Source organism: Python bivittatus, unplaced genomic scaffold (genome assembly GCF_059951505.1).
Source record: "Python bivittatus isolate LINGU-HERP-01145 unplaced genomic scaffold, Pbiv_v1 ctg000980_np1212, whole genome shotgun sequence".
NCBI lineage: Eukaryota > Metazoa > Chordata > Lepidosauria > Squamata > Pythonidae > Python > Python bivittatus.
This window is the reverse complement of record NW_028277125.1, coordinates 3,887,237-3,914,659: the sequence shown is the minus strand read 5'-3', so window position 1 is coordinate 3,914,659 and position 27,423 is coordinate 3,887,237. Positions and strand designations below refer to the sequence as shown.

General features: G+C 45.2%; 1 protein-coding gene across 1 annotated transcript; it reads left to right on the top strand.

Annotated features, from left to right (window-relative positions):
* The first annotated feature begins 2,349 nt into the window (after positions 1-2,349).
* Positions 2,350-27,135, top strand: PDE6D (phosphodiesterase 6D). The gene is made up of 5 exons (XM_007441284.4): positions 2,350-2,541; positions 21,195-21,283; positions 24,344-24,469; positions 25,395-25,500; positions 26,504-27,135. Exons 1-5 carry the CDS (start codon positions 2,474-2,476, stop codon positions 26,583-26,585), a joined length of 471 nt encoding a protein of 156 aa, XP_007441346.1. The 5' UTR covers positions 2,350-2,473; the 3' UTR covers positions 26,586-27,135.
* The last annotated feature ends 288 nt before the right edge of the window (positions 27,136-27,423 follow it).

The window sequence follows — 27,423 nt, the reverse complement described above, 5'->3', positions numbered from 1 at the left end:
TGTGGCCATGGGACTGTTTGCTATTTTATTTCCAATTCTTCCTTTCAGGGAGCCTCCCTACAATTCTTTGCAATCCCTTTAACCATTGGTGTCAGCTGCAAACTTGCCTGTTTTTCTACTTACCTCTTAGACCAGATTGTTCACAAAGAATTTAAAAAGCGCCATCCAAAGCACTGTTATTTTGCCCAGAGTCTCACTGTTGGAGTTAGACAGCCTTATAAATCTTAAAAATAAATAAACAAACATCAGCATTCCAGAATATTAATTGTTCTCTTAACTTCTGGGAGTTGAAGTCCACTCATCTTAAAGCGGCCAAGTTTGGACAGCACTGTCCTAGGCCTTCTCAGGTTACCAGGCTGGGTTCATTTGACTCTATAAAAGATGAGAGCTTATTGAACAGCAGCAGCAGGTACAAACCATCACTGTTGATCAGTCTCTCAGAGCCAACATTAGAAATCTGCTTTCTGATAGCTCCCTGAAGTTCTTGACAGCGATTTGTTAATGTAGAAATGGGTAAAAACAGCAGGAATCTGCTAGAGCTATTTTCCTATATTTTCCTAACGTGGTGGTGTTAACTTTTCATTTGTTTTTTGTTTCAAGTACAGGTACTGAACTGTTAATAGTAAGGAAAAGGAGCAGTAACTTGGAAGTGGGGGAAAATTAGCACCAGAAAATTGGGTTAAATGAATAACCCATGGATAAGTTAATTAGGGGTCCACATATCATACAAACGCAGCCCCGGCGAACAATTTTATTGTTGCGTAATCTATGGAAGGTCACTGCTTTTATATTGCAATGGTTTTTTAACGGTAGGCATAGTTACCTGTTGATCCTGAAACAATAATGCCATTGTTTGCCTATTAAGCCCCAAGACTCCTTACCAGCTTTATTTTGTTGCCTAATATTTGGGTGGGTGGGTGTAGTGGCGATGCAGAAGACCATTGTTATTTTGAGAAGTTTAGGTGACCTATTTTCATTTCTCCTGCTCATGTTAAGAAAGCTCACTCTGAGTCATAATATGGTTTAGCTGGCTTGTTTTTCACTTTTACTTGGCCGGGGGGAGGAAGAAGAGAAAAGCTCAAGATTGTTTCGGTTAAGCACTAGCCTATCTCTACACTTCCCAGGCTCTGATGCTTTGGATGCGTAGGGATCACATCTGGTCAGGGTCACTTTCAAAGCCCGACTCCAAAACGGAGTCGTGGGATTGCAGTGCCAGACTTTGATAAAATGCCCTGGCATTGCCCCTGGCATCGGGAGCATGGACACAGGCCTTGGGAGTAGGCACTGTGTTATCTAAGCCAGGGTTCCTCAACCTGAGCCACTTTAAGATGGGTGGACTTCAACTCCCAGAATTCCCCAGCCAGCCATGCTGGCTGGGGAATTCTGGGAGTTGAAGTCCACCCATCTTAAAGTGGCCGAGGTTGAGGAACCCTGATATAAGCCACCCTGGGTCTCTCCGCTGTCGCCTTATGGTACTCCCAACAGCAGGGGAAGAGTTTTATCCTCTCTGCTTGGTATGTTACGCCTTTCTACTATGCTTTTATATTCCTGTTTAATGCTATCTGCTATATTCTTGGTTAAATCTGTTGGCTAGAGGTAACAATAAAGTTTAAAATCTCACCTGTTGGTGTGTTCGTTGTCTCTGAATCTAAAAGAACCAATTGCCTGGGCACCTGGGCACTGCCCTGATAACTGGCAGTACAGTGGGTACCTGGGGTTTTTTATTTCCTTTCCCTTTTCTGTTTTAATTTGAACTTACTAGATCCTTGGAGTGGCGTGTCCAAAACCTGAACCTCGAGATAGAATAAATAAAGAAACCCAGCCACCCCTTTAGAGGGGGAAAAAAGTTAATTTTTTAAAATTGAAAAGTTAAAAGAACGGGGGAAATTCCAAGGGGGCACCCAGGGCGTTTCACAGCTGGAGTTGCACCCGCAGCCGTCATTACTAATCACCAAGCTACGCATAGGCCGACGATGAAACTCGTCGGGGCAACGTGGGAATGAACAGTCCACGTGTGCGCAGCTGCCGTCGGGGAGCTGGAAAAGCCGGCGCTCCTGCCACCCCCGCTCTCGGCGCCAGGGGGCGCGCTTTGCCGCAGGCCTTTCCGGAGCGACGGCGTCTCCCACTGCGGGCAAACTTGACGCTCGATTTCGGCTTTTGGAGAAGATTGTCCCGCGGTGACACCCGTCTCCAGCCGCCTGAGGTTGCTGTGAAGGGGGGCGTCCCTTCCATAGCGACCAGTGGGGCGCTGCCGCCGCTAAGTCTTCCCTCGCCCTCTGATTGGGCACTGGTGCCGCCAGTCGCCGTCCGCGGGCGGCGATTGGCTGGCGCGGGCGGGCCCTCCCCGGGTGGTTGGTTCAGCTGGGCAGTGGCGGGCGCAGGCGAGTGCGGGCCGGCGAGCTCTGCCTTTCCGCCTCTCTCCCCTCGCCCAGGCCTGCGAGCCAGCTCAGCCCGGCGGGCGCCGAGCGGGACCATGTCGGGCCAGGAAGAAGAGGAGGAGGAGCAGCAGCGGGCCAAGGAGATCCTGAGGGGGTTCAAACTGTATCCGGCCTGCTGGGATGCGCGCGAGGGAGTGGGGCGGCTGAGGGGAAATACGGTAATGCGGCGGGGGCGGCTTTCGGGCGGAGCGTGAGGAGAGGAAATACGGTAATGGCGAGGGGGCTCCCTGGGCTGGGTGGCGCGCTGGGTTGGCTACTTACGGTACTTTTGGGGGAGATGGGGCAAATCTTGGAGGGGCTCGACAATACGGTACCAGGGAGGTGAGCGAAGGAGGGCGGCCCATTCTTGGGGTGCTCTCCTGGGGGAGATGGGGGAGCGCATGGAGCCGCCTTTGGCCCAAGGGGGCTGTGGAGCTGTAGGAGCAATATCGGCTGGAATCACCCAGCACTCTTTACCAGGTGAATGAATACTCTGGGGGCTGCAAGGGTGCCAGGGTAAATGTTGGTTAGTTTTTTGTGGCTTGGTGGCTCCGGTTCCCACGACATCCTTAATGGCGTCAGGTGAAGGCTAAGCACGCCTTGCCTTAAGCTGAGTTAGCATTTATTGTAATTAGGAGTTTTTTGCTTGTTTTGTGGCTTAGCATATTGTCTGAACCCAGCTGGCGTGGTTACTTTATGATTCCATATATTGTGCAAACCCAGAAATAACGTTGGGACCAGGTTAAAGCATGGATGCAGTTAATGTGCCTGGGGTCTGCCTTCCTTCTTAGGCCACTTAACATTTATTTGGGGGACACCAAAAAGTTCCTTTTTGGACACATAGTTTTAGTCTAGTCCTTACCAGCCGATGGGAAACCAAAGGAATGTCCACATCCATGTGTTTGTTGGTTCTTAGCAAAGTTTGCCAGGCATCTACAGTAAGTGGACTAACTGGGAATGTAGGTAGGGCTTGTCCAAAGTGCCTCCAGTTCACTCCCTCTCCCCCCAACCCACCCCAGAGCTATGGTGAGATTGTACAGAAGTGCGCTGTGGAATTAGCCCTCAGAATTGTAGTCACTCAGTTGTAAAAGCAAAAGTGGGTGCATTTCACAGAAAAGCCTACAGAGCTAGTTGCTCAAGCAAATGAGCCAAACTGCAGATAAGTCAAAAAGGAGAGGCCTTGGGCTGTAATAATTGCCACTCCCTTAAAAGCAAACCCCATCAAACTCATGAGACCCAACTTGTATAAATCCTCCTTTCAATAGCAATACTCTTCCACCCTGTCATTTTAAGGAGAGTCTTGCATCCCCCAGAGAGGAGGTCAAAAGAATATTTTTAATCTTGTAAACCTTGTGCCTCCTGTTGTCAGTTATGCGTGTATGCTAGCAAACAAAATGCAGAATTAAAGCAGAATAGGAAGGTGGTGGTAGTCCATGCTAATTTGGGGAAGGCTGCAGTCAGATGTGATGTCTGCATTTGGGAGAAAAGTGAATCCCAAGAGCGGTGCTGTATTTCCATCCCAGATAGGAACAGTGGCACTTGTTGCCAGGAATATTGAAGATGGACTTGGACTTTTTTGGCTTGCTTTTCAGTATGATCCACCAAGGCAGCCTTGGTGCCAACTTCATCCACATCACTTGAATAAATATTAGGGCGGGGGTCCAATATTTTGCCAGTATGAAGCCTGTAATGGCTTTTTTGAGAACCTTTGAGATCAACTACATAAAGTGACTGAATCTGTATGTTTTGTACAGCTTGTTCTCTTACCCAGTTATACTGGGGTGCTTTTTTCTGGTATCCAGGTTTGGAAAAGGGACAGCTGGAAAACAGAGTAATTCTTCTGTTAGGGCAAAGATTGGTTGAACAAAGCTAAATGAAAGAATTCTGGATGTGAGAACACCCTTTTTTTTTTTTCAAATCTCAGTCCAAGGAATTATTTTACATGGCCCAGACCTCCCAGCTGAACTGTTTGTCTGTTTTGTTTAAGCAATAGTACTGTACTTCTGCATTTCAGTGAAGTTTGTAATTCAGTTGTTCTTCTGAAAAAGTGGTGGTTTTATTTTTCAATATCTGGAATGTGCTTTGCTTTGTTTTAATGTTGGCTGAGTGTGAAGACAGATGGATCTCTAAATAGCCTTTCTCTTTATAGTCTGAGTTGAGTTAGGGTTCTTCTAGGTTCACAGAAGATCTTCAGGTTTTTTTTTTAAATGACATAGCTATATTGGGGTAGTTTAAAAATTGTTCTAATTTAATACTTCCTAATTAATCTACAAGACTAGCTTAACTATTTAACAGCAGTGCCTTTTTTCTTGTTTAATTAAGAATACTAGAAGCTAGTTTTAAAAGGAAATGGATTTAGATGTTGCACTAGAAGCTGCAGTACAGTTGCAGGTTTCTAGAACCTTTGTTTATGGCGGCACATGAAGGATCAGAGAGGCATAAAGAAGATTATAACCTTGAGGTCAGGAGCTAGGAAGGGGGGAAGGCAGCAAGATAGGCTAAAATAGTTCACTGCAACCGTACTACATAATAAGCTTGGCCACAGTTTAACATTAGTATTTGCAACATCACACCGGCTAGGTATGCATTGCAGAAAACTTTGTCATCTCTTCTTTTTTAAAAGATAGCAATGTTAGCTTGTGAAAAAGAAAATCCACAGTTGGGCAGTTCTGTGGGTTTGAATCTTTTCAGAGGGGAATGGGGAAGATCCTCGGATGTGTTATTTCTCTCCACCTTCCTAGCAAAAAGAGTTGCTAAGATCAAACCTTACAAATGCTTACCTTTCCTGATGTAGCTGCTTCTCCGTGATTCATATATTGTGAAATACTTCTAAAATCCCTCCAGCTGTTACAACAGACTCATCTCAGTCTTTTTCACTTTTAATGGAACTGTCCAGCAAGGCTGTTCCTGAAAAGAAGCCCCAGAAACTGAACCTAAAAAGTTGCTGTGACTTTGGACAAGCTGGCTGTGGTTTTTCTGAGATCAGGTCTTCCTCTGATCACCTTTCTTTGCCTTGTCACATTTCATGCCATCCAGACAAGGCAGTTCAGATTCTCAGAAAAATGTTTACAGTGTCGAGATCTTAAAGTATTCCTGCTTTTTAGCCCCTTCTATAGGGCTACTTGACATGGACTGCAAAAATCTGGATAACCACTAGATGGCAGCAATGAGACATAAAAACTCTTAACTCTTTCTGCCTTCTAGTGGTTGTCCATATTTTTACAGTGCAGATATGGTAGCCATATCTTTCCCAAACAAGTACTGTATACAGCGCTAGTTCTGATTTCTCTTCTTCTAACCCATTCTTTTCCAAGAGCTATTTTCTCAAAATTTAAAGCTGATTGTATTTCCCATTTACAGTAATGTCTGACAAACACCTACAGCACTAAATGCTAACACAATTGATTCCTTTATTCTAATTCTAAAAAAAGAGATCCTGCATCCGAGGAGACTTACCTCACTCTTAGCTGCCAATGTAGAAACTGAGAGTTGCCAAGTATGCCAAAGACATTTATGGGCAAGTCAGATTTGTGGGACTTGGTGCGATGACTTCTCACCCCCTTCTTCAAAAGTGATCTCAGTACAACTAGATGTTAATGGGAGATACAAAGGGTTCAAAGCTACACAAATCTATTATAAGATCAGATAAGAAATTAGATTAATGGTTGTTGAAGTATGAAATGTGCCAGGGCGCCTTTTCTTTCCTTCTGTTAAATAGGAAGATACAGGTTACCCCCTCAACTAAGGCAGTAAAAGCAAACTTTAGGGCTTATTATGGAGCGCTCACAGTCTAGAAGACTGCTTACTTTATTCTTTAGTGCCTCCCTTGTTCACTTAGATCTTTTAGACAGAGTCACATGGCTTGAACAGGCATCATGCAGCTGCCTTCAAACCGCTGAGAGATATTTTACAAGAATGGCCCCCTTTGTACTCTGTATCGTTATTCTTTTTGAGCTTGAGACTCGCAGATTGGTACATTAACCCTTTATCATTGATGAAGCAGAGCAAGTATAGACTTACTCAGGAGCTGAGTTAGAAACAGTTAAGAGCCCCATATTAACAGATTGGAAATCCCCCAAAAGGAAAAATGGGATGTAGTAATTCCAGGTTGCAAATCTTTCAGGGGCTGATGGCCCAGGCCTAGGTCCACCTTCAACCATCTCCATGCAGTTATTTCCATCAACTTTTACTCTCTCCTGCAGTGACGGATGAAGTGCCTTTCTTTAGCCACTTCGCCCATTCTCTTCGGCAGCAGGTGAGGAGGGATCCACCAGGCCCATGGAAGGATGGTGTTTGCCCCTCCTCCTTCGTCCCAGCGGCTCTTTCTAAGCAGACTCTTCCAAAATGAGACTGCCCACAGCACAGTTGCTCTACTTTTCTTCCCCAGCTGTGTGAGGCCATGAAGAAGCATGTAACAATCCTCTACCTTTTCTTCCTAGTAGACTCTCTTTACTTCAGCATTACAGTTTAGGTTTTCTTTCAAGGTACACTAAATAGAGACCTTGCTGACGTCATCCAGCCTCTGATTCATTGGCTGAATGGAGACTCTCTCTCCACCTGCAGCGGTAGTATTGCAAGAATATGTGGTGGGGAGCAGCTTTATTCAGAGGTGACTGGTTAGAACCTCCCCTCTTGGGTGGGGTTTATTTATTTTATTTGTCTTTAGATGGGATCTGGTGCTTTTAACTGGTTAGCATTTTCTGGAAAAAATGCAAACATTCTGAGAAGGTTATGGAGAATAAATCCATGGGTCCTTGCAGATGAGCCTATTCCCTGAGGCGAGTTCTTGACCCCTGGAAAAACACTCTCAGTCTGCTGAGAGATAAAAAGAACATCTTTGGGCTGAGTATCACCACGGTCTAGTGGTAAAGGTGCTGAGTTAGAAGCAGGGAGTTCCAGATTCTAGTTTTCCCTCAGCCATGAAAGCTCCCTGGGGGATTTGGGGCCAGTGTCTCCCTGTCCACCCAACCTACCTCGCAGGATTGTTGCTGTGGGGAAAAATTAGAGGAGGAAGCACTGTGTTTGCTGCTGTGAGCTCCTGAAGGAAAGGCAGAATATACATTTAACAAATAAGAGAATCAGGGTAGTGTAGTGCTGAAGGTGTTGGGCTAAGATCAGTAAGGCTCATGTTCAAGTTCTCCCTCAACCATGGAAGCTCCCTGGAAGACCTTAGATCAGTCCCTCTCTTTCTCAGTCGAAGAACTATGTGTATGTGGGGGGGAGGGTACTAATAGTGAAGGTGCTGGACTAGGAGTGGGGATTCCCACGTTCTAGTCTGTAGAGCGGTTGTTATGGGAGAAGAGAACATTCAATAATGCCACCCTGAACTCCTGAAGAAGTGAGTTATAAATCTAACAAATAAGAGAGCCAATATTAGATTAGGAGCAAGTTCAAGTCCCCACTCAACCACAGAAGCTCACAGGGTGACTTTGGGCCAGTCAGCCCAGCCTCTCTCACAGGAAGGTTGCTGGGGGAAAAACAGGAGAGACCACCCCATATGCCTCTTTGAACTCCCAGATGAAAGAAGGGATATAAATCAAATAAATATCTGGTAAGATAATTCTTACATTGCTTGTCCATTGACCTTCCTTGCAACAGGGAGGGGTTTAGCATTTACATAACTTCCTGAAAATTATTTTTTCCAGCAGCAGTCTTGGGCAGACAAACCATCGCATCTCAAAACATGACATGGTCAAGATTGCACAGTGTGTTCCCAGGTTTCAGTCCTTTATTGCAGCCTTCCCTGACTAGAGGCTTTCCATAGAGGTTGCAACAAAAGCTCCCTAAATACTCAGCGAGTATCACCACTGGCTTGGAATTCTGGGAGCTCAGTGTCCCAACCGCTTTGGAAGTTTGGTGGAAGGCTGCTGTACATAATTTTTACTAGGAATAATTCTTACTGTACTAAGTTGGATTGCTAAGAGACAGGTGTATATGGAATATGAGTGAGTATCCTTCTTGAGAAAGAGGATTCATCTGTATGCAGCTTAATATGCCTACCAGGAATTTCTCCATAATAGTGAAACAGGGAGAATTGGAGCTGCAGGACGACTTTCTTTTTTTAAGTGAAAGGCTTGGGAATCTCTGCAGGGTTTTTCCTCTTTAAACAAACATCGTTTTCCTTTGAAAAGCAGAGGATCTAGCTACAGCTGAATTCAAAGCAAGGGTGCACTAAAGAAGAGCTCACAGGAAATCTGAATCTTTAATCTGACGTAAGTCTGCCTTGAAAGTGCCTGGCCAAATGCTTCAGATGGTTCCTGCGAGCATTCTGCTCGGTAATAAATCAGATAAAGCGGTTTCCCAAAACATTAGCAAAAACTGGATTAAGCTGCCAATTTCTCATCTCAAGGGCAAACATGCAGTTGCTCATTCAGGCTATTCTGCAAAAGAGATTTCAGGCCACACGGGAAATGCCAAGGCCTGGGGAAGGTTGAGAGCGGGAGAGATATCCCAGGGTTAGCATTGATGAATTTTATACAGAGGGGCTTAGTGCTTGGCTTTCTGGTGGACAGAATGGGATATTAAGATAGATTTTATTTATGTATTCAGTTCATGCTGAGTTGCTCTGGAGCCAACCCACAGCTTACATGTTTCACTGAAATTCTTGGCTCTTTTGGCCCCGTCATCTGCCCCCACCGGGCTCCCTTCCCATAGGTACAAAGATCTTCCAACCTGCTCTTTTTTCCTCTCATTCCATTGTATCAGCTGTTCCTCTCATTGCTGAGAGTGAAATTTGATTGCTGCTTGAGTAGCGGCATCCATCCAAAAATTGGTGCATACAAGACATCAGCTTTGCAGAGGTGAAACTCTGGTGCTACCATGTCACATAGCTTTCCCCAACCTGTTGCTGTTAAATTAAATAGATGTAGGGCAAATCTTGGAAGCCACCTAGTTCTGGCATCAAAAAGTAGCTGATACATTTCTCAAGTGTACATGAGAAGGGACTTGTATGTTTTTGGACTAATACAGCTGTTTTGGGGGGAGCATATGGAAGGTCCCTTCGGTAAGGCGGATTAGCATCTGTAAACTTGAGTTTCTCTCTGAAATGGTGGTTAGCCAGATGGTTTGAGTAATGGATTTCAGTGAGCTTTACGGTCATTCTCATTTGCAGTATTCCTGCTCTTTCAACTAATACTTGCCACAGATGGGTGGGGGCAGAGCAACAGAGCACCTTGACCTCCTTAGACTGTAATATCTCTACCTTTCAGTCTATAGCTGACATCTACAAGCCTTGCCATGCATAGCCCTTAGAACAAACTGATGGTGCTTCTCTTCTCTGGGGCAGGGCAAAATGTAAACATTTCGGAGGAGAAAATTAGTAACAGTCCTTTTTCTACACTTTAGTTTTTCTTCCCATTCCTTTCCTCCAGTAGATTTTACAAAAGGCCACCTTGTTTAGGAATCTGTAAGGCAGCAGAGTTGGAATGGTACCAGAAATGGCTAGGAAGCTAGTTCATAAATACTCCAATTACCTGTTGGCTCCTTAGGTACTCGGGCACAGTCTGGCTACAGATGTGATCTTTCTTTACACACAAACATTTTCCCAGAGAACATAAACCCATTTGCTGAAGTAGCTGGAAGACAAGATCATTCTCCATCTTCATGGAGAATGAAAGGCTATATCAGACAGACACCTGATTCCTCTGGGGCACTAAACCATCTATATGAGATTAGCTGAAGCCATCTATAAAGCAAGTTCCATCTCCAGTTGGATAGTCTCAGAGATAAAAGCTCTACTATCTCTTCTGAAGCATCAGTTCAAATGTCTGGATGATTTCTCAAAAAAGGAGGAGGTGAAAAATACTCCAGTTCTTGACCTAGCAAGTATCTCTCTAGCATTTCCCTGTATATCTTTTTCTTAATCCTTTCCTTGCTTGATTTCACTCTCTCCACCCCTAGTCCTGGGCCATGAGACAATGGTCTGTGCTTGGCTCTGGATCTTTTGTATCTGCAAATACAGTTCAGGCAACCCCAGCTGGGTTGTTGCTTTGGAGAAATTTGTTTTATTTAGCTGTAGCAAGATGACATCACCAAGGCTAGTGGAGTTCTGCCGGCACAGTCATAATTAGGGCAGTTTCAGGGGTTTTCATTTCTACCCCTTAAAACTTTGAGATGGAAAGAGAACATGGTGAAGCTCTTCATCCTGCTAGTTGCAAGCAAGTAACTTGGAACCTGTCAAACACCAAAGGGGCCGTGTAGGCAGGACGGAAGTTCCTCTTGATAACCACTGATAGAAGTTTCCTCCAGTGGCCTTTGGAAAAGGAGGGCTGATGGGAGTTGGAGGCACCTGCAAACAGCTTTTAAAATTATTCTGAGGGCATTCTTTCACACTCTAGGTACAGAAAGTTGAGTTCTTCAGTAGAAACCAGGATGAGATAGCTAGTACATGTGCCTTCTGGGCAAAAGGATTTGTCTCACCCCGATCATTTCTTGCCCTTGCTTTGAACACAGCCCTCCTTTACAGAGTTTACCAGTTAGCGCATCTACACATCTGTGTTGTTGGGCGGCCTGTTTGCTAATTAAGTTCCATTTGGAGTTGCTCTTTCCTAGTCATCCATTTAAGCAGTGCTGTTTGCGTGAATGCTTTAGGGGGAGATCTCTGTGCCTTATTTTACCATATCTGTAACAACAGAGGGATTAACAGATTTCTATTCCACTCCACTCCACTCCACCTTGTGATTCTTGGCAGTTTAGGGATTTTTCAGCTGATACCACAATCCGTGTGAATGAAGGCTACAGCAGGAGACAGGCGAAATTGCCTGCAATAATATCTGCATCTCTGCAGCGCCACATCTATGAAACTAAGTGTGGCATGCAATAATTTAGACAAGTCCTGAGTTCAGATAGCACTGTACTTTTATAATCTTTACCTTCAGGCAGTCTCAGGTACTGCTGGGTCATCTACTCTTACATTGTCCACAGGCTATTGCCCTATATGAGTCGGATGCTTAACTGCACCTCCCATCATCCCCAGACAGTATGCTGCAAAAATATGGTATTGGCATAGTCTAAGAGTTTGGGAAATATCCCCAGAGGAAGAGAGTAAGTATACCTAAATATGTTCAGCTTTTTTTTTTGAAGTTACAAGGCACCCAACGTGGCTTTCAAAATGCAGTAGGCCAAGGCAGATGATTGAAAACCTAAAACAAACAAACTAGAGCAACAACAGCAGATGGCAATGTAAGTGCCTGGCAGACAGGGTCTGTCAGGAAGATGGGAGCCTTAGAATAGGCCTCCCTCCATTATTTTAATACCTGGGCAGGATTTAGTTATTTATTTTACTGGGCTTCTAAGCTACTCCAGTCATAAAAGACTCTGAGCGGCATACATACCCAAGACAGTAATCGGATTAAAAACAGATGCATGAAAAATATAAATCCCAAATACCCCAGGCACCATTGATAGCAAATCTCATATCGTCATTCACCCACAAGAAGGATCAAACAATATATCAAGTCCTAAAGGCCTGCTAAAAATGTCAGGTCTTTATAGCTTTCCAAAAATTCAGGAGCATAGGAGCCAGTCTTGCCTCTGGGGGAATGCTGTTCCTGAGACGGCCGTATTCCAAGGTCCCTGCAGATAACACTTCTCAGGGTAGAGGCCCAGAGAGGACCTTCTCTTTCTGATCTTAATGGGCAGGCAGAAAACTACCAGGATCTGTTGAGCCAAGAAGGTAACAATCGCCATTTGGGATTACAATTAGAAGCAGACTGAAAACTAGTGTAGCTCTTGGTTAAACCAGTTGGCACCCATAACCGCCTGAGCCACCGCACAGTGGACCAGATGAAGCTTCTGACTGTCTTCAAGGGCAGCTCCCTATAGAGCCATTGCAGTAATCCAAATGAGAGATGACCAAAACATGCCTGACAGTGAGCAGAGCTTCTCACTCGAGAAAAGATAATTGACCCACAAGATCAAGTAGTGCAAAGGCCCTCCTAGCCATAGCTACCAGATGCTCATCAAGTCTGTGAGTCCAGGAGGGCTCCAGATTACCTACAAAGTCTTCCTGGAGAAGTGCAACCCCATCTAGAATTAAATATGGGATTTCTCTGAAGACAGAAGTCTTCCCCAGCAACTCCATCTTTTGGAGATTCAGCCTAAGCCTGTTCAACTCCTCCAGGTTCCAGGCATTAGGACAAAACCTCAATCACATCAACAGATAACTCTTGAGATTTAAGGCTGAGTATCATACACATACTGATAATACCTGACTCTGTGCCAGCAGTTACCTCACCCAGAAGCTTCAAGTAGATGTTTGATATGAAAGCGTCAGACTCCGTGGCATCCAACAAAGGAGGACCCTAGACTTGGACCTTTATTCTTCTGTTACTGTCACTTGTAACTGTGTGTTCAGGAAGGAGAACCACTGAAGAATAGTGCCCCATCCCTAACCTTTGCAGGTGATCCAGAAGAATATTGTGATTGATGATGTCAGAGGTTGCTAAAAGATCAAGCAGGTCCAAGAGGGTCCCCTCCCATCACAGGTCTTCCACAAGAGCAATCAGTATGGATTCAGTCCCATATCCAGGCCCAAACCCAGACTGAAAAGAGTCCAGATAACCTATTTCTTCCAAGCCTCTCCTCAACTGCAGATCTGTCACAGTCTGGGGATTATGTAGGTATGGACCAGCCTTCTTGCTTGCTCTAAAGAGCACAGAACTATTGGAAGAAAGGTTTAATGTCTTTTTAGTCCATCACAATATTTGATGCTAGCTCTGAAGATGGCCACTTGGACATTATGACTCTTGTATGAATCTCAGGTGCAGAACTCAATAGCCTAAAAAACAAAATTGGAGCATTTGCCCAAATACATGTGTGAAGGAAGCCTATTCTAACATTTCTGGCAGATGGGTCATCATCTGCTTGGTCAGTGCCAGTAGAGCTGGAGGATGGGTTTGGAAAGGGACTTGAGTGGCCCACAGGTAGGAACCAACATAATTCCATGTCATCTTCCTACAGTGCAAAGTAGCAGGAAGAGTTTGGTAAAATAAATGGATGAAAAATGCTTGGATAACACACACAGGTTGCATTTCATAGGTGACTTTCCTGTGGTAACTTTGGATGGAGTAGAGGATAAAGGTTGTGGAGAGCCCCTACTGACTCGTCTGCTGCAGTGCTCTGTGGAGGGAATGGTCAATGTAGAATGTCGAGCAAGCGTTTACCCATCCGTGGTGCTTTGTCAGCAAATAGAAGGTAGTTCCTGTGTTGGCACAAGTTTTGAAGCATTGCTTGTCTCAGCCACCCTCCTGCCTGATCTGAATTCTTATTTTGCTCATTAGATGCAACAATTCAGCGCGAATCCCCTGTGAAATCTCTTGAGATTAACTCTGTAACAAGAAAGCCCTAACTGCTTTACTAGAATCCAGAATTCTGTGGAGAATTGGTTGAAGGTCCCTGTTTCAATGTACGGGAGAGTCAGCCTTTGCGTACTATCCCTGTAAGGCCCTGGTTCAGCGAGGGAAGCATCCAGCTTGCCACACTCTTTGTGGCCAAGAAAGAGAGCAGTTCTCAGCTGAAAGAAGCAAGTCTGATCTCCCACTGCACCAATTCAAGTTTTGTTCCCGCTGCAAACATGGATCCTTAGGGGATAGCACACACGCATGTCATTCCGTTGCCATGCCACTGGTTTGCTCCTAGAAGGCTGTCGGGGCTTTGCTGTAGAGAAAGCATTTCTACATGTCAGGCTGTTCCGAGAGGTTTTATATTCTGATTCCAGCATTTGGCCTTGGAGAAGAAACCCCATCCCTGCCTGTCAGTATTCAGCCTTGCCCCCCCCCCCGTTAGTTTTTACAGTGTACAGATTATCCTTTGGCACTATCACCGTGATAGCTGTGTGCCATTGTAATTGGCACAAGCCACCGTCCCTGGTGAGCCTGGCATATCATCTTTGCTTTTTCTCCCAGGTCTGCTGAGAATGCCAGGTAGGGGTTAGATCTTCAGGCAAGGAAGACTGGTTATTTCTCAATGGGGGCAGTGCTGTGCTTTTGCTCTGCGTAATGGAAACCGAGGGGGGGGCTTGATGATTTTCCCTCTCTTGGCAACTTGGAGGATTTCCCTGAGGACACGTATGTGTCCTCAGATGTGATCTGTATCGTATGCTCAAAGGGAGCCCTGTTGCAGCAGGAAACTCCCACGTTCTCTAAAAGCAACAAACAGATTTGCTTTAAAGACTTACCAGAGCCCACTTCATGAGATGTAAGTCTTGGACTGCAGGTAGAATTCATAACATTCCTGCAAGCAGTGAATTTTGCTATTCGATTTTGTGATTTGCCCAGGAAATATAAGAAGTTGCAAAGTGACAGTGTCTTCAAGAAAAGCATAGTGGCTTCTGCTGTCATCTTGTTGGGCTCCAGTAATGTGACTGACTACTGTAATATGGAAGAATTCCCAATCCTGCGTAGCTTGAAGTGAATACATACAATTTGCTGATAAGCTTTAGTAGAGCATAATTAGAAAGTGGTATTATCCATCAGTTACTATTGTGGTGAATGAACCACACAGTTCTTACCTTGAATTTGCATTGCAGATACACTGCTGCTCTTAACATTTCATGCCTTTTGGTCCCACCGTTTATAATTCCTGCCCCCTCCCCCAGTCTGGTTTGGGTACCATAGAGGGGAATATCTGAAACATTTGGAACAGGTATCTGTAACCCACAAAAAGAATACATTGCAAAATGTCTCTTAAGCTTCAAGGTGCCAATAGTCTCTTGCAACATGATCAGTAAAGAGGCTGGATTTATAAATCAAACCGTGTTGCGTTTGTGGTTTAGCCCAATGGGTGAGCCTACCCATTGTTAAATAGAAATAGTCCTCTGGAATTGACTGTGTTATTTTCTGGAATTTTCTGGATGATGGATACCCAGCTGGTAGCTTTTAGGCTTGGGGATCCTTAACTCATACTGTGGCCCCCTAAAATGATGCAATGGTTTTTATTTTTATTTTTTGCATACCACTGCTCCAGTGACTCAGACTTAAGATTTCATTGGAGTTAGGGTCGGGCAAGAAATAACTATGCAACTTATTTTCAATAATTACAGTTGTATCTATTCATCAGATAAAACAGTCATAGACCCTTACAGTTTATAAGAGCCAGTTTGGTGTAGTACTGAAGGTGTTGAACCAGAAGCCCATGAGTTCTAGTTCTCCTTTAGGCACGGAAGCTGGTTGAATAACTTTGGGCCAGTCCCCCTCTCAGCCCAACCTGCCTCCCAGGGCTATTGTTGTGGGAAAATAGGAGAAGGAAGCAAGTATGTACTCTGCCTGGAGTTGATCAAAGTTAAAGGCAGGGTAGAAATCTATTTCCAATTCCAAGTTGTGTCACTGGAAATAAGCAATAAAATTAAATAAACCCCTATGCTGTAATGGGAAGAATGAGCTTTCTTACGTTTGCATAATTCCTGCAACCTGTCTTTCATTTTCAAGACAGCTCGCTCTGATTAATGGGGAGGTGGGGCACAATGGTGTTTCATTGTGTGTTGCTTTTGATGCATTGAGATTACAGCAACAACCTGTCTTCTCTCCCTTCCAACTTGATGCTTGCAAATACCCCTCCCACTCTTGGAATTTCCTCCTGGCTTCGTCCCTCCTCCCTCTCCAAGAATCATGATCTCTTCTTTAAAAAGAAAACGCACAAACCAGGACAATGGAGACAACCTCCCCCCTCCCCATTCCAGAGGACTTGGGAGAAAAACTTTCTTCCTGGCAACCCTCCATCCATCATTTTGTGACCCACTGAGAGGTTGTGAACCATCTTTTGAGAAATGCTGTTTTAGGTAGTTTCTAGCCCACGAGCAACTTTTTGTGGCTTCTGGTAGCCCTGCCAGATTTTAATTAAGGATGACAAAAGGGTTGCCTGCATTTTACAGATTATTTAGTTATTTTGGGTCAAGAGAGGAAATCTAAATGCAGCACCCCAACCATAATAGTGTTTTCAAATTGCAGAAAAAAGGACACATTTCATAGTTCAAACTTAGGCCCATCTGAATTTGTCTGTAACATCTTTAACTATCCCAAATGTCTCTGTTTTCTGGACTCCATCTAGGTCCACAGTGAGGCTTTGCATTCTCTGCGCATGATACCATTCCAGAAACCCCAAGCTTGTCTTTAAATAGCGGCCCTTTTTGTCCTCTGGAGCAGCACTGCTGGTAAAAGCCGGCTTTGGTTGTTGCTGACTCCTAAAGATACTTTCATTGGTTTCCTGGTTCTGCCCAGGTTTCTCATTTCTATGCCAGGAGTGTTGAAGTGTTTTGGCTGCAGTCTTGGAAAAACTCTGGCATTGTAGAGAGGAAATGTTGAGGAGCTCAGAACAGTTAGAAGTAAGCCTGACTATGTTATTGTTTATGCAACTGAACTAGGGGATTGCTGGGAAGCTGGGGGGATATGAGGGTGAAGGTGCTGTGAGATCCACAGTGAAAGCAATGAACCAAGTGAGGAATGGTCATGGGGGCTATTAACATGATGAGTCCTAACAGTCTCCAAAGGGTAATTTCTGCTCCAGAAAGCCATATTTCAGAAGGCAGTGCTGGCTCTCAGAGAATTGAGACTGGGGTCATCTTCCCCTGGACCTAATCCATAATCTTACATCATCATCTTCTCACGTCCAACACACAAGACTAGAGAAATCCAGTCTTCTGGGCTCTTACAAACATCCCCCCTTCACACTTTTCCAGCTCTGTTTGTTGTGTTTTTCTGAGTTGGATGGGTGAGAATTAAGCAGACTGGCTCTTGAGGTCCCTGGATGAGAGGCTGGCTGGAAATCAGCAGCATCTTAAGGAAGGGATGCAGGAAATGGCGAGCCCAAAGGGGCCTTGAGGGTGGCTATTTAATCTTTCAGAAATAATCCCTCCTTCTCCTTGTTCCAGGGAAAACTGCTTTTGAAATGGGCAGGAATTACAAAAGAAGTTTCCTTGTGACCTTTTTTAAAGGAAAAAAAAGCCCAATTGTTCTTAATCTGTAACAAAAGGGGGGGAAACTAAATAAAATAACAGTAGAAAAACAACATAAAAAAGAATCCGGTTTCTTCAACTTCATTCTTCTGAATGGGTTGGGCTTTAAGTCCCCCAGTCCTTAGTATTAGGTGTGCTTGGTAGGTATTATGGGAGTTGCAGTCCAACCCATCTGGAGAACACTAGACTGGGGGAGCTTGACTTAAACTGAGCTAGTGTGATGTTCGCAGAGCATAGGATTTGAGTCTTCTCAGCGGTGAAGCAGGGCCAGCAACTTTGGTCCACCCACTTTCTAGTCTGCCCCATATACCTTGCAGGGCTGTAAGAAGAGACGGGATGGCAAAGCTGTTCCATGATTGCCACCTTGACCTGTTTGGGGGGTGGCAGGAGGTACAGTATGCAGATGTGCTGGTGATGAAACCACAGTACTGTAGCCTTTCTCATCCTGGTGCCCTTAAGTTGGGAAAAGCAGGTCTAAAAATTCTTGAATCATTAGGCCACCCCAGATGTGCATGTGCTTTGTGTAGCTCAGCTCCCTCACCACCTGGGCAGGCTGCAAGGAACGCTGATCATACAGGCCAACACCAACAACTGTTTTGAGTTGGTGCCTTTATTCTGCTGCTTTCTATCCCTAATGAACTTCGCAAATGAGCCCCAGTGAAATTGGCAGATGCTGCTCAGGGTCCCATTGGGAGCGGCAAACTTCCACACATTATTTGGGGATCCTGAAGGTAGATGCATTCTGCTCCCCAGGCAGGCTATACTGCTTTGTAAGAAATGTTCTGCCTATTGTGCATTTCCCTCTGCCCTCTCCCCAGATTGGAAACTAACTGCTTTAGAAGTTTTTATGTAATGATGTGATGTACCCTCATTTTTTTTAGAGCAGAGAATGGAAGGAAATGAGCAATTAAACCAGAATTAATGCTTTTGGATTCCCTCCTGAAATCTAATGCTTGTAGCAATTGTTGCTCCTCTACCACTCAAGCTCTTTTTGTCTTCTAATGTTTTACTGCAGCCTTCTTCCCCAGTTGGGTACCCTCCAGACATGTTGGGCTTCTACTTCCATATGTCCCCAAGTAATATGGCTAAAGTCTGGGTGCCTTGGGGGCTGTATTCTAACACAGGGTTCCTCAACCTTGGCAACTTTAAGACGGGTGGACTTCAACTCCCAGAAACCCCCAGCCAGCTTGCTGGCTGGGGGATTCTGGGAGTTGAAGTCCACCCGCCTTAAAGTTGCCAAGGTTGAGGAACCCTGTTCTAACACATCTGAATGGCATTAGCTTGGAGAAGGCTACCAGAAAGTGTCCTTCCTCTTCTCCCTCCATAGCTGGAAGCACAGCTTGGTACTCACCTGGTGAAAATTCCTACTTTTGTGTTGGGAACGAACCCTGCAGACAGTGGCAGAAAAAAAGCCCAAATCTTGATTGTGCAGCTCAGCAGGAACAGCTTCAGCAGCCATTCCAAATAAACACAGGAGTTCTGGGAAGACGCAGCCTCAGGATCTTCTGTTGGGGAAGGCTGGAAAAGTCCTCCTGTGCAACTATCGTAACTATCATAACATAGGGTGAGAGCTGTTGATAGCTGAGGTCAATCACCAGCTGTATCCATGCACCTCAAACAACATTCCTGGGCCTCCCCCGGCTCTTCCTGAAAGCAGGGGTGACTGACCAGCTTTCAAGAAGAGCCAGGGGAGACCCAGGAAATTTTGTTTGAGGTGCATGGATACAGCTGGTGATTGACCTCAGCTATCAACAGCTCTCACCCTATGTTATGATAGTTTATCAGGAATTGGATTACAGCAGATGGCAGTATCTAGCCAACCCGGGTTGATCCTAAAGTCAGAGGAGAATCAGAGCCAGCTGGTACTTAGATGGGAGACTACCACAAAAGCTCATGGCTGTGGGCCAGACGGTGAAGCTGAAATAAAATTCCAGAGACCACGGCAAACCACTTTCATCACGGTGCCAAGAAAACAAAATATGTTCTATGAAGTCATCCGAAATCAAAGTCACCTTGAATGTGTCTTCACCTTTTTTATTAGGGGAGGACCTAGTTAGATAACTGGGTTGTTCTTTCTGCCATTCTTGAACATCTACACAGTTTCTTTATTATATCCTTCTAGCCAACAGATTATTTCGGTTGGTAAGAGGCTGGGTTTGAAGGAGCTATTTATTTCCTTAGCTTTTAAAGGGAATCGAGGCTTGTGGTAGGAACAGAATTGATGTGGACAACTTTATGCATTTCTGCTGTTAGCTATCTTTGAAGCCCCTGAAATTGAGAGGTGGGGTAATATAAATATTTTTAAAATATATAGCAGAAGTGTGTGCTCATGCAAGACTAGCTTGTTCTAACATTCTGTGAGGACACCAAGTGAAATATGCCTGAAGATGTTGTGGTGAAGCTTTTACTAGCTAGGCAGGAGACTTCTTGCTGCTCCTCACATGAGATCCTAGGGCTGGAAAGTGCCACTAAGGCCTTTCTACTCAGGGCAGGAATTTAAACTGAAATGTTCCTAACAGGTGGCTGTCCAGCCTCCAATGAATAGGAGCCCAGGATCACTGGTGCCACTGTCCACCTGCCAGTGGAAAAAGTCTGAGGAAGGGTTTCCTAGCATTCAGTTAGAATCTCCCTTCGTGTAACTTAAATCTGTTATTCCAAGTCCTGCATTGTGGAACAAGAGAAAAGGGGGCTTGACAATCTCACTGTCTCTCTGTGCTTAAAGAATGAATGACTGTTGACCTTTGGTATCCACAGTAAGGTGTGTTTACTCTGATGAACATCAGCATCAGCTTCATGGCTTGTTCCACCCAGGAAGCCAGCATTCCAGGGGCTGTTCTCCTTTCTCAGGTCCGGATCAGCTGTTTTGGGGGTCCTCCTCCAAACTCCTCTGCCGGCCTTGCCTAAAGCAGCACACTCATTTTCAAGGCCTACTAACCCAGTCCCTGGATTCTTCTGGTGTCTCCCTACTGTTCTTTTGCATTACTTTCAGCAGCAGCCTTTCTCCCACTCAGATTTTTAAAGAACATCATTCAACTCAGTTGACTTGTTAGAAGAAAGCCATATATAGAATTGCCCTATATGCTTTAATACCTTACTTTCTTTTCCGTTAAGCTACAGACTAGTTTTGCCAGGTGGCAGTTCCCGCACCAGCCTCTTCTGGCCTCCATCTTCCAAGGTTCTTCTTCTTTTCCTGGCAGGTTTACCCAACTGCCATACAGCCATGTCATACAGCCACACCTGTGCCCTTACCTTACAGCAGGTTTGGTGTCGGACACCCCCCGTTCGGAGGATGTGGGTCCACTGCTATTTAATTCTGAATTGGGATCGATGGGTTGTTATTATTATTGGTATTATTTAATAGGCCACATGATATAAAACTTCATATAAAAATACTTTGCTTATTTGATTTTGTCATAGGTAAAATGTTGTTTTAGGAAGCAACTTTACACTTTCCAACTTGCTTAGTTGGAATATCACAGCCTGGTTTTGTTTTTTAATCTCTGCTGATCGCGGTGTGACTGGTAGTTGCTGAGGGCATTCAAGTTTGGGGGAAACGGGGCTTTAACACAGTTTCCCAGATCCGTTCTTTGGGCCTGAAGAAGCTGTTACTGCTTGGACTGGAGAGTTGGTGTAAATTGCTTAATATTGCAGGCGGGCCTTTACGGGTACAAGGCAGCTTCTTAGGGGCCCCCATCACAAACTCAAATTATTTTGCCTCTTTTCACTCTGACACAGTATCTTTTCCACACACTGGGAGAATTTGACAATTAGACTACAGTTCAGAAATGCATTTCCTTTTATTTTTTCCTCCTTAATGGTCACACAAACAGAAACTGGATGAATCTCCGGGATGCAGAAACCGGGAAAATTCTCTGGCAAGGAACGGAAGACCTCTCTGTCCCCGGAGTAGAGCATGAAGGTACTGTGGGGCCGTCAGAGTTTCTGGGGGGTAGAATATTGTGAAGGACTAACCAAGTTCAGAGGTACTCTCTGCGTTGTACTCATTCATACAATGCCTTTAGTAAGAAAACTGAAAACAATGGGGGGGGGCGATTGGTCTCTGCTGTAAGGCCCTTGCTGTCTAGATTGGAACTGTGGGGGAGAAATGGGGCAGTAAGGGTGAGGGGAAAGACTTTTGCCTAAAGCATTTTCTCCAACTGGGTGCCCTCTCAATTGATTAGATTTCAACTTGCAGCTTCCCTAGTCAGAAGTTGCTTTTCCCACCTGTCTTCTGTCTATTATAAAACGTAGTTCTACCAGCTAGATTGTCCTGGGAAGAGTTTTGGAAAAGAAGTCCTTTGGCACTTTTTGAGAATGTCAGTTGGGAGCAGGAAGAGCCACAAGGCAGCTGATTGTCCCCATAGAGAGTGCCCTTGCTCTGGGTTGGTGTAGGCCTATCTAGGCGAGCCCTCTGTTCCCATCCTGGCTGGCTAGAAATGATGGAAAGTCCACAGCTACCCTCTTGAGTTCATTCCCCATCAACAAGATTGATCTTCCACGAATTTGTTTCACAATCCTTGAAAGACGCCTGTCGCAGCATCTTTGGAAAATGAATTCTGCTGTTGAGTGCTGAGCGTCCTTTTTGTCTCTCTGGACTTGTCACTCGGATCAGCTCCCTTGGATGGCCTTGCTCAGGTTCCAGTTCTTCAGTGTCCTCCTCCCCACTTGTCCTCTTGCCTTCTTCCTAAGCAAAGCAGCCTTGGCCTTTTCCCTCGCAAGGGAGTTCTTCCAACCCCCTGTGGCTGCAGAGGTGCCCCAACTGGGGCTGGAGCTACATTAACCCATATAAAGAACAGAAAGAAACCATTTGTGGCGATGTGGGATAGCTTTCACTCACTAAACAGTGAAAAGGGTGCTGTTTTTTTCTGTCTAAATTAGTACTGACGGTTTGTCAATAGCCTGAATTTAATTGCTTGGCTTACTGATAGTTTAAAAGGCTTGTGATTTATCAGCTAAATGCTTTAACTAGCTGGTAGCCTGAAAGTGCTAAATGAAGTCTCCACTCAGACTTTGCTTCTAAACAGCTCACTGCATAGAGAAGACTTTCAGTGCAAGCACAGGTAACACAACATGAACTCTGGACCTATTTCAGTGGGGAGCCTCTGAATCCTACCCTAAATAAGTACTCATATATCTATAAGTAATTTAATGTGTCTTTCCTTAAATTGGGTATGGCATGAGGAGAAGGCAAGAGCTGTGGCTGTGTCTTCCACCTAGATCCAGAATTGCATCAGAAGAGCCAACCTAATTCTTCTCCCAGGCAAAGCAAGTACGGCGCTGCGTTTGAATCCTGCTTTTCCTCCTGGGTGTTGAGGCTAGTCCCTTTAATCATTCCGAAGTCCTGTGAATCAACCTAGGCTAAGGCTGGTGGGCTGAGCCCCAGTTATTCAGGGGATTTCTTGGCTTGATGAGGACTTGGATTCTGGTCCTTGAACAATTCAGTGACTCCTGGGGGACTCTGGTGAGTCGACATCTCTTGGTAGAACGCTGCTCTGTCTGTGGCCACCCTTGAGGCTCGCTGCCTAGAGCAGTTCACCAAAGGAATGGGCTTCGATGGGATCCTGCCCTGGAGTGCTTAAATAAGAAACTCCAGCGCAGGTTATGCCTTTCTTGTAAGGAGATTCAACACCTGCTCTTTCCTTGTCAATTTAGCAGGTCTCGATAAGCTGGGAGGTTCTCGTTTAAGAAAGGAGAAACAGGCAACCCGCTGCTGTCAAATGAAGGAAGGAGTTGCACATGCACACCCCTTGGTTTTCTAGGGATCGTTTGCCCCCTTATTTAATGCAGTTGGCATTGGCTGTTTTGTGTCTTAGTGAGAATATTTGTGGGTCTTTCTGGAAATGCAAAGGCAGGTGGAGGCAGTTCTCTTGGCAAGCCATTAATCAGGCTGTTGGCTTTTTTCAAGATCTGCATTAGCTTCCAAATCCCATAGCCTTGATTATACAGACCTTTTTCTCCCCTGAAAAATCACTTTGCTACCCTGCTTAATAATTTACAAGGAGTTGATGCCTTCTGAACTATGGCCTGGTTAAAAAGCTAAAAATATGAAAGCCTGGGGAGTACATTTAGACGTGAAGATAATTCAGGAAGACCTTTCATGTGTCCTTTGAGAGAAGGGTTGCATTGAAAGAGATTATCACTTCTTACTGGTGGGGTTGTAAGATCTTTATCACTTTTTGAATGAAAACTGGATTTTCCTATCTTTGCTCTTTTCTTTTTCCGGCAGTAGTCAAAATTCCATTCTGGGTGACACCCTTGAACTCCCCACCTTAAAAGGCTTGGCTGCATGTATCTGATTAACACGCCCAACTGCCTGCTGTTCAATGAGGCTTAAAACATTTTGCCATTCCTTTAAGCCTCATTGTCCAGCAGGCAGTTGGTGGGCATTGCGATGCGCATTAAAAGGGGCGAGTCTTCAAGGATACAGTCACAGCTGCCATCTTGACTTTTTTGACCCACCCAGCAGGCATCCCTGCATCTTGCCTGCCCATTTGGGGAGGGGTTCCTTTCTGCTGGTTTCAGCAGCTAACAACCCCCTTGTTGGAAACAATTTTGCATTTGGCAAGTCTCTTCTAAGCCTTGACACAGAATGAAAGTCTTAATTGAAAGTCTTCAAACCATATAATCCTTCTCCCCCCTCTCCCCCATACCCCCCCTCCGAAAAGATGCAGGGAATGGTTGTCATGCATGTCTTCCATAATTATTATAGCATTTTTAATCTGGCTCCACAATGTGACAGTTCTAAGGATCATCTCAAAGGTCATCTTACATTCTGCTGGTTTTCGTCCTTGCATAGGAGAGCAGATGAGTGACTGCTTCATACAGCATGCATGCTTGGAGTGACTGCCTGCATTTTTACAATTTTGGGAAGTGCCTCTTTGCTGATGCTGACATCTGAGTGCCTTTGGCCACAGCAGGCTTTGTCTTATTATTTGGAATGTTAATTTCCACCCCACCCCCTTCTTTCTCTCTCTCTCAGCTCGAGTTCCTAAAAAAATTCTGAAATGCAAGGCTGTATCTCGGGAGCTAAATTTTTCCTCCATGGAGCAGATGGAGAAATTCCGCCTGGAACAGAAAGTTTATTTCAAAGGACAATGTCTAGAAGGTGTTGTTTTACTCTTCTGGGGAGATATGGGCAGTGTCTTCAACAGGGAGGAGGAGAAAGACAGGCAGCTGAAGGAATTCACATTTCTGTGCCCTACAAGAAGTCATTATTTAAGGCAGCTGCTGAATAATCAAATGTCTGCCTGTCTTCCCCCACCCTACCACCCTCCAGGCTGGCTGGACTACATTTTCCATGATCTGCAGCCAGCTTGCTCAAGATTTGAGGAATTGTTGGCTGCCCCACCTGGAGATAATGGCCTGTCGTGGATTCCCTGTCTTACAAGGACTTTGCAGGAATCCACGTCGCATGAATAGCTCCAGCAGTGACCAGCTGGACAGGAGGTGGCTCCCTTACAATGAGTATTACCCTTCTGTTGATCTGCAGGGCCCTCCAAAGGCGCTGAAAGGCCCTCTACCCCAAGGGGCTTGTGCAAGTCAGCAGTAAGAGGAGCCACCGAAAAGCTCCCCAAACACTTGGTCCAAAAACAGCTATCCCATAGTCTAATTGCTCTTTTCATTGTGGGTTGGCTTCTACTTAAATGCATTTGTGGAAACTCTGGAGTTTTCTGTTTGTTGGGTGCCCTGTCTCTACAAGCAAGGAAGCAAACAGTTGATTGGATAAGCCTCTAGAGCAGTATTTCTCGACCTCTGTGACTTTAAGCCGAACGGACTTCAACTCCCAGAATTCAGCTGGCTGGGGGAATTCTCCCCCAGCTCCCATGCTGGCTGGGGGAATTCTGGGAGTTGAAGTCCGTTCGGCTTAAAGTTACAGAGGTCGAGAAACACTGCTCTAGACCCTTTCAAGTCCTGCCCCTACAAGAGTTTTAAGGAGGTGGCTAACTTCCAAGCCATGACTTAGATGGGCAGCAGGTGTAAAGGGGGAGTTTGGATATTTACGACACCTCACCCTCGTCCTCTCTTTGCAGAATGGTTCTTTGAGTTTGGCTTTGTCATTCCAAACTCCACAAACACTTGGCAGTCTTTGATAGAAGCAGCTCCAGAGTCGCAGATGATGCCCGCTAATGTTCTCACGTGAGTGGCTGCCTTTCATCTTCTCACTCGCTCACCCCCCCAAGATGAAATCAGTGACTTCCTGGAACGTGGGCAGGAAGGGGGAGAGGACAGAGGGGCGTCCCACTTCAGAGGTTGCCAGTTCCAAGTCTGTGCCTGTTCTTGGGTGAAAGAAGACAGCTGCAAGCTGAATACTGTGACTCAAATCAGCTGTGAAGGGCACAACTGGCACCAGTTAATTTGCAGATTTTTGGGGGGTAGGGGGAGGGAGTTGCCAGGCATCTCAGCTTGAATTCAGATGTGGGCTTCACCTGATTTCTGAACCAACTTGTTTTCTGCATTACCATAAAACATTGAACCTTAAACTGATCCCAAAGAGGCTGAGTTTGTTCAATACGGCACATCATCCCCCAAACAGATTAAAATGAGCCAAGCCTATAACAGGGTGCGTATCCTTTATCTGACCTAGTTGTATGAATGCAACTGCACTACAGGAGAGCTATAGTATAAAAGCCTAATTTTACCATTTTCCAACAGACATTCCAGGCAGCTGTCAAAATTACCTCTGTCAATAAAGCAGAGAAATCGTGCTTACAATTCTTTTCAAGCCAAGCTCGCCGGCCGCTGTGGCAGAAGGACCACTTCCACTGCAGTAGCCGATGAACCCCTTGGCTGGGGAAACATTTTCCTCGGTGTCCCAAGATTCCACGGGTGCTTGAAAGGCAGAAGTCAAGAGTGGGGCCCTTTTCAAAGGCGTATGCTATGTTTTATGTACCCTTTGGTATATTCAGTTTGCATATTTGTGGCTGGCTCCTTCAGCCTTGAAAGGATAAGTTCTTTAAATTATTCAGTGTGCAAGACGGAGCCAGCCTGGCCTGGGAAACTGGGACTAATGGGACTTTTCTGCAGCCACGATTCCAGTAGGTCACTTGGGCCCTTAATGCGTCTCTTCTGCCATTTAACTGCCAATTTCTCTTTCCTGGTCCCTTTCTTCTGCCCACTCCCTTCTTTTCCCCCTCTGCAGCGGGAACGTTATCATAGAAACCAAGTTTTACGATGATGACCTCCTTGTCAGCACTTCCAGAGTAAGACTGTTCTACGTTTGAGAGCAGGCCAGGGCAGGGCTCGGGCCTGGCTTAGTTCCTCCCCTTACCTGATTCCCGGTGCCGAGTCCCCACCTCCCCCAAAGGCATCAGTTGGATGGAAGACCCTTTAGGAGGTATGGAGCATGGAGAGACGTGTGTCCCTGGCCCGTCCTCTGTTGTCCTTCTGCCTGGACAAGGCCCCGCTGCAGCGCCTTCTAGCCATCCGTTTGGAAATTGGGTGAGGGAGGGGAAGGACTCTCTTGGGCACCCAAATGGGCAAGAAGGATCAAGATTGTAAATGATACTTAGAGTTTTTTTTAGATCTTTATATGTCTCTGTACTTAGTAGCCTCCTTGGTAGGCTGTCAGTTCAGTTCTTCATTGGTTGTTTATTTGTTTTAAGTTAACTTGCTCTGCTCCCCGTCTCTTTTTCATTTTTTAATTCCCTGTCTTCTCTCAGTTTAACTGGTCCAGACTCATTTCTTCCACCATTCTGTTCCTTCAACTTGTAAAATAGACTGCAATATTCTTACATAATGTAATTAAAATAAATTTCTGAATGAAAAAGCAAACATTCCTGTTTTTCTCAGATTTTTTTCTTTTAGTACATTTTCTGGGACAGTGAAGGTAGCATGAAAGGATTCAGTCTTCAGGTTTTCCAGCTTTGTCCTTGTGTTCCAGTTGTGCTGGTCTCCCAAACAGAATGCAAAAGCGAAACTTTCCCACACTAAAAGTTTGTCTGTTTATTTCCAAGTCTTGACAGCCCTGCAGAAGAGGAAGAGCACACCAGAGGGCACGTTCACACAACCTACAAGCTCTTCTGTAGAGATGCTACCCATCCTCATTGCCCGTATGGAGGC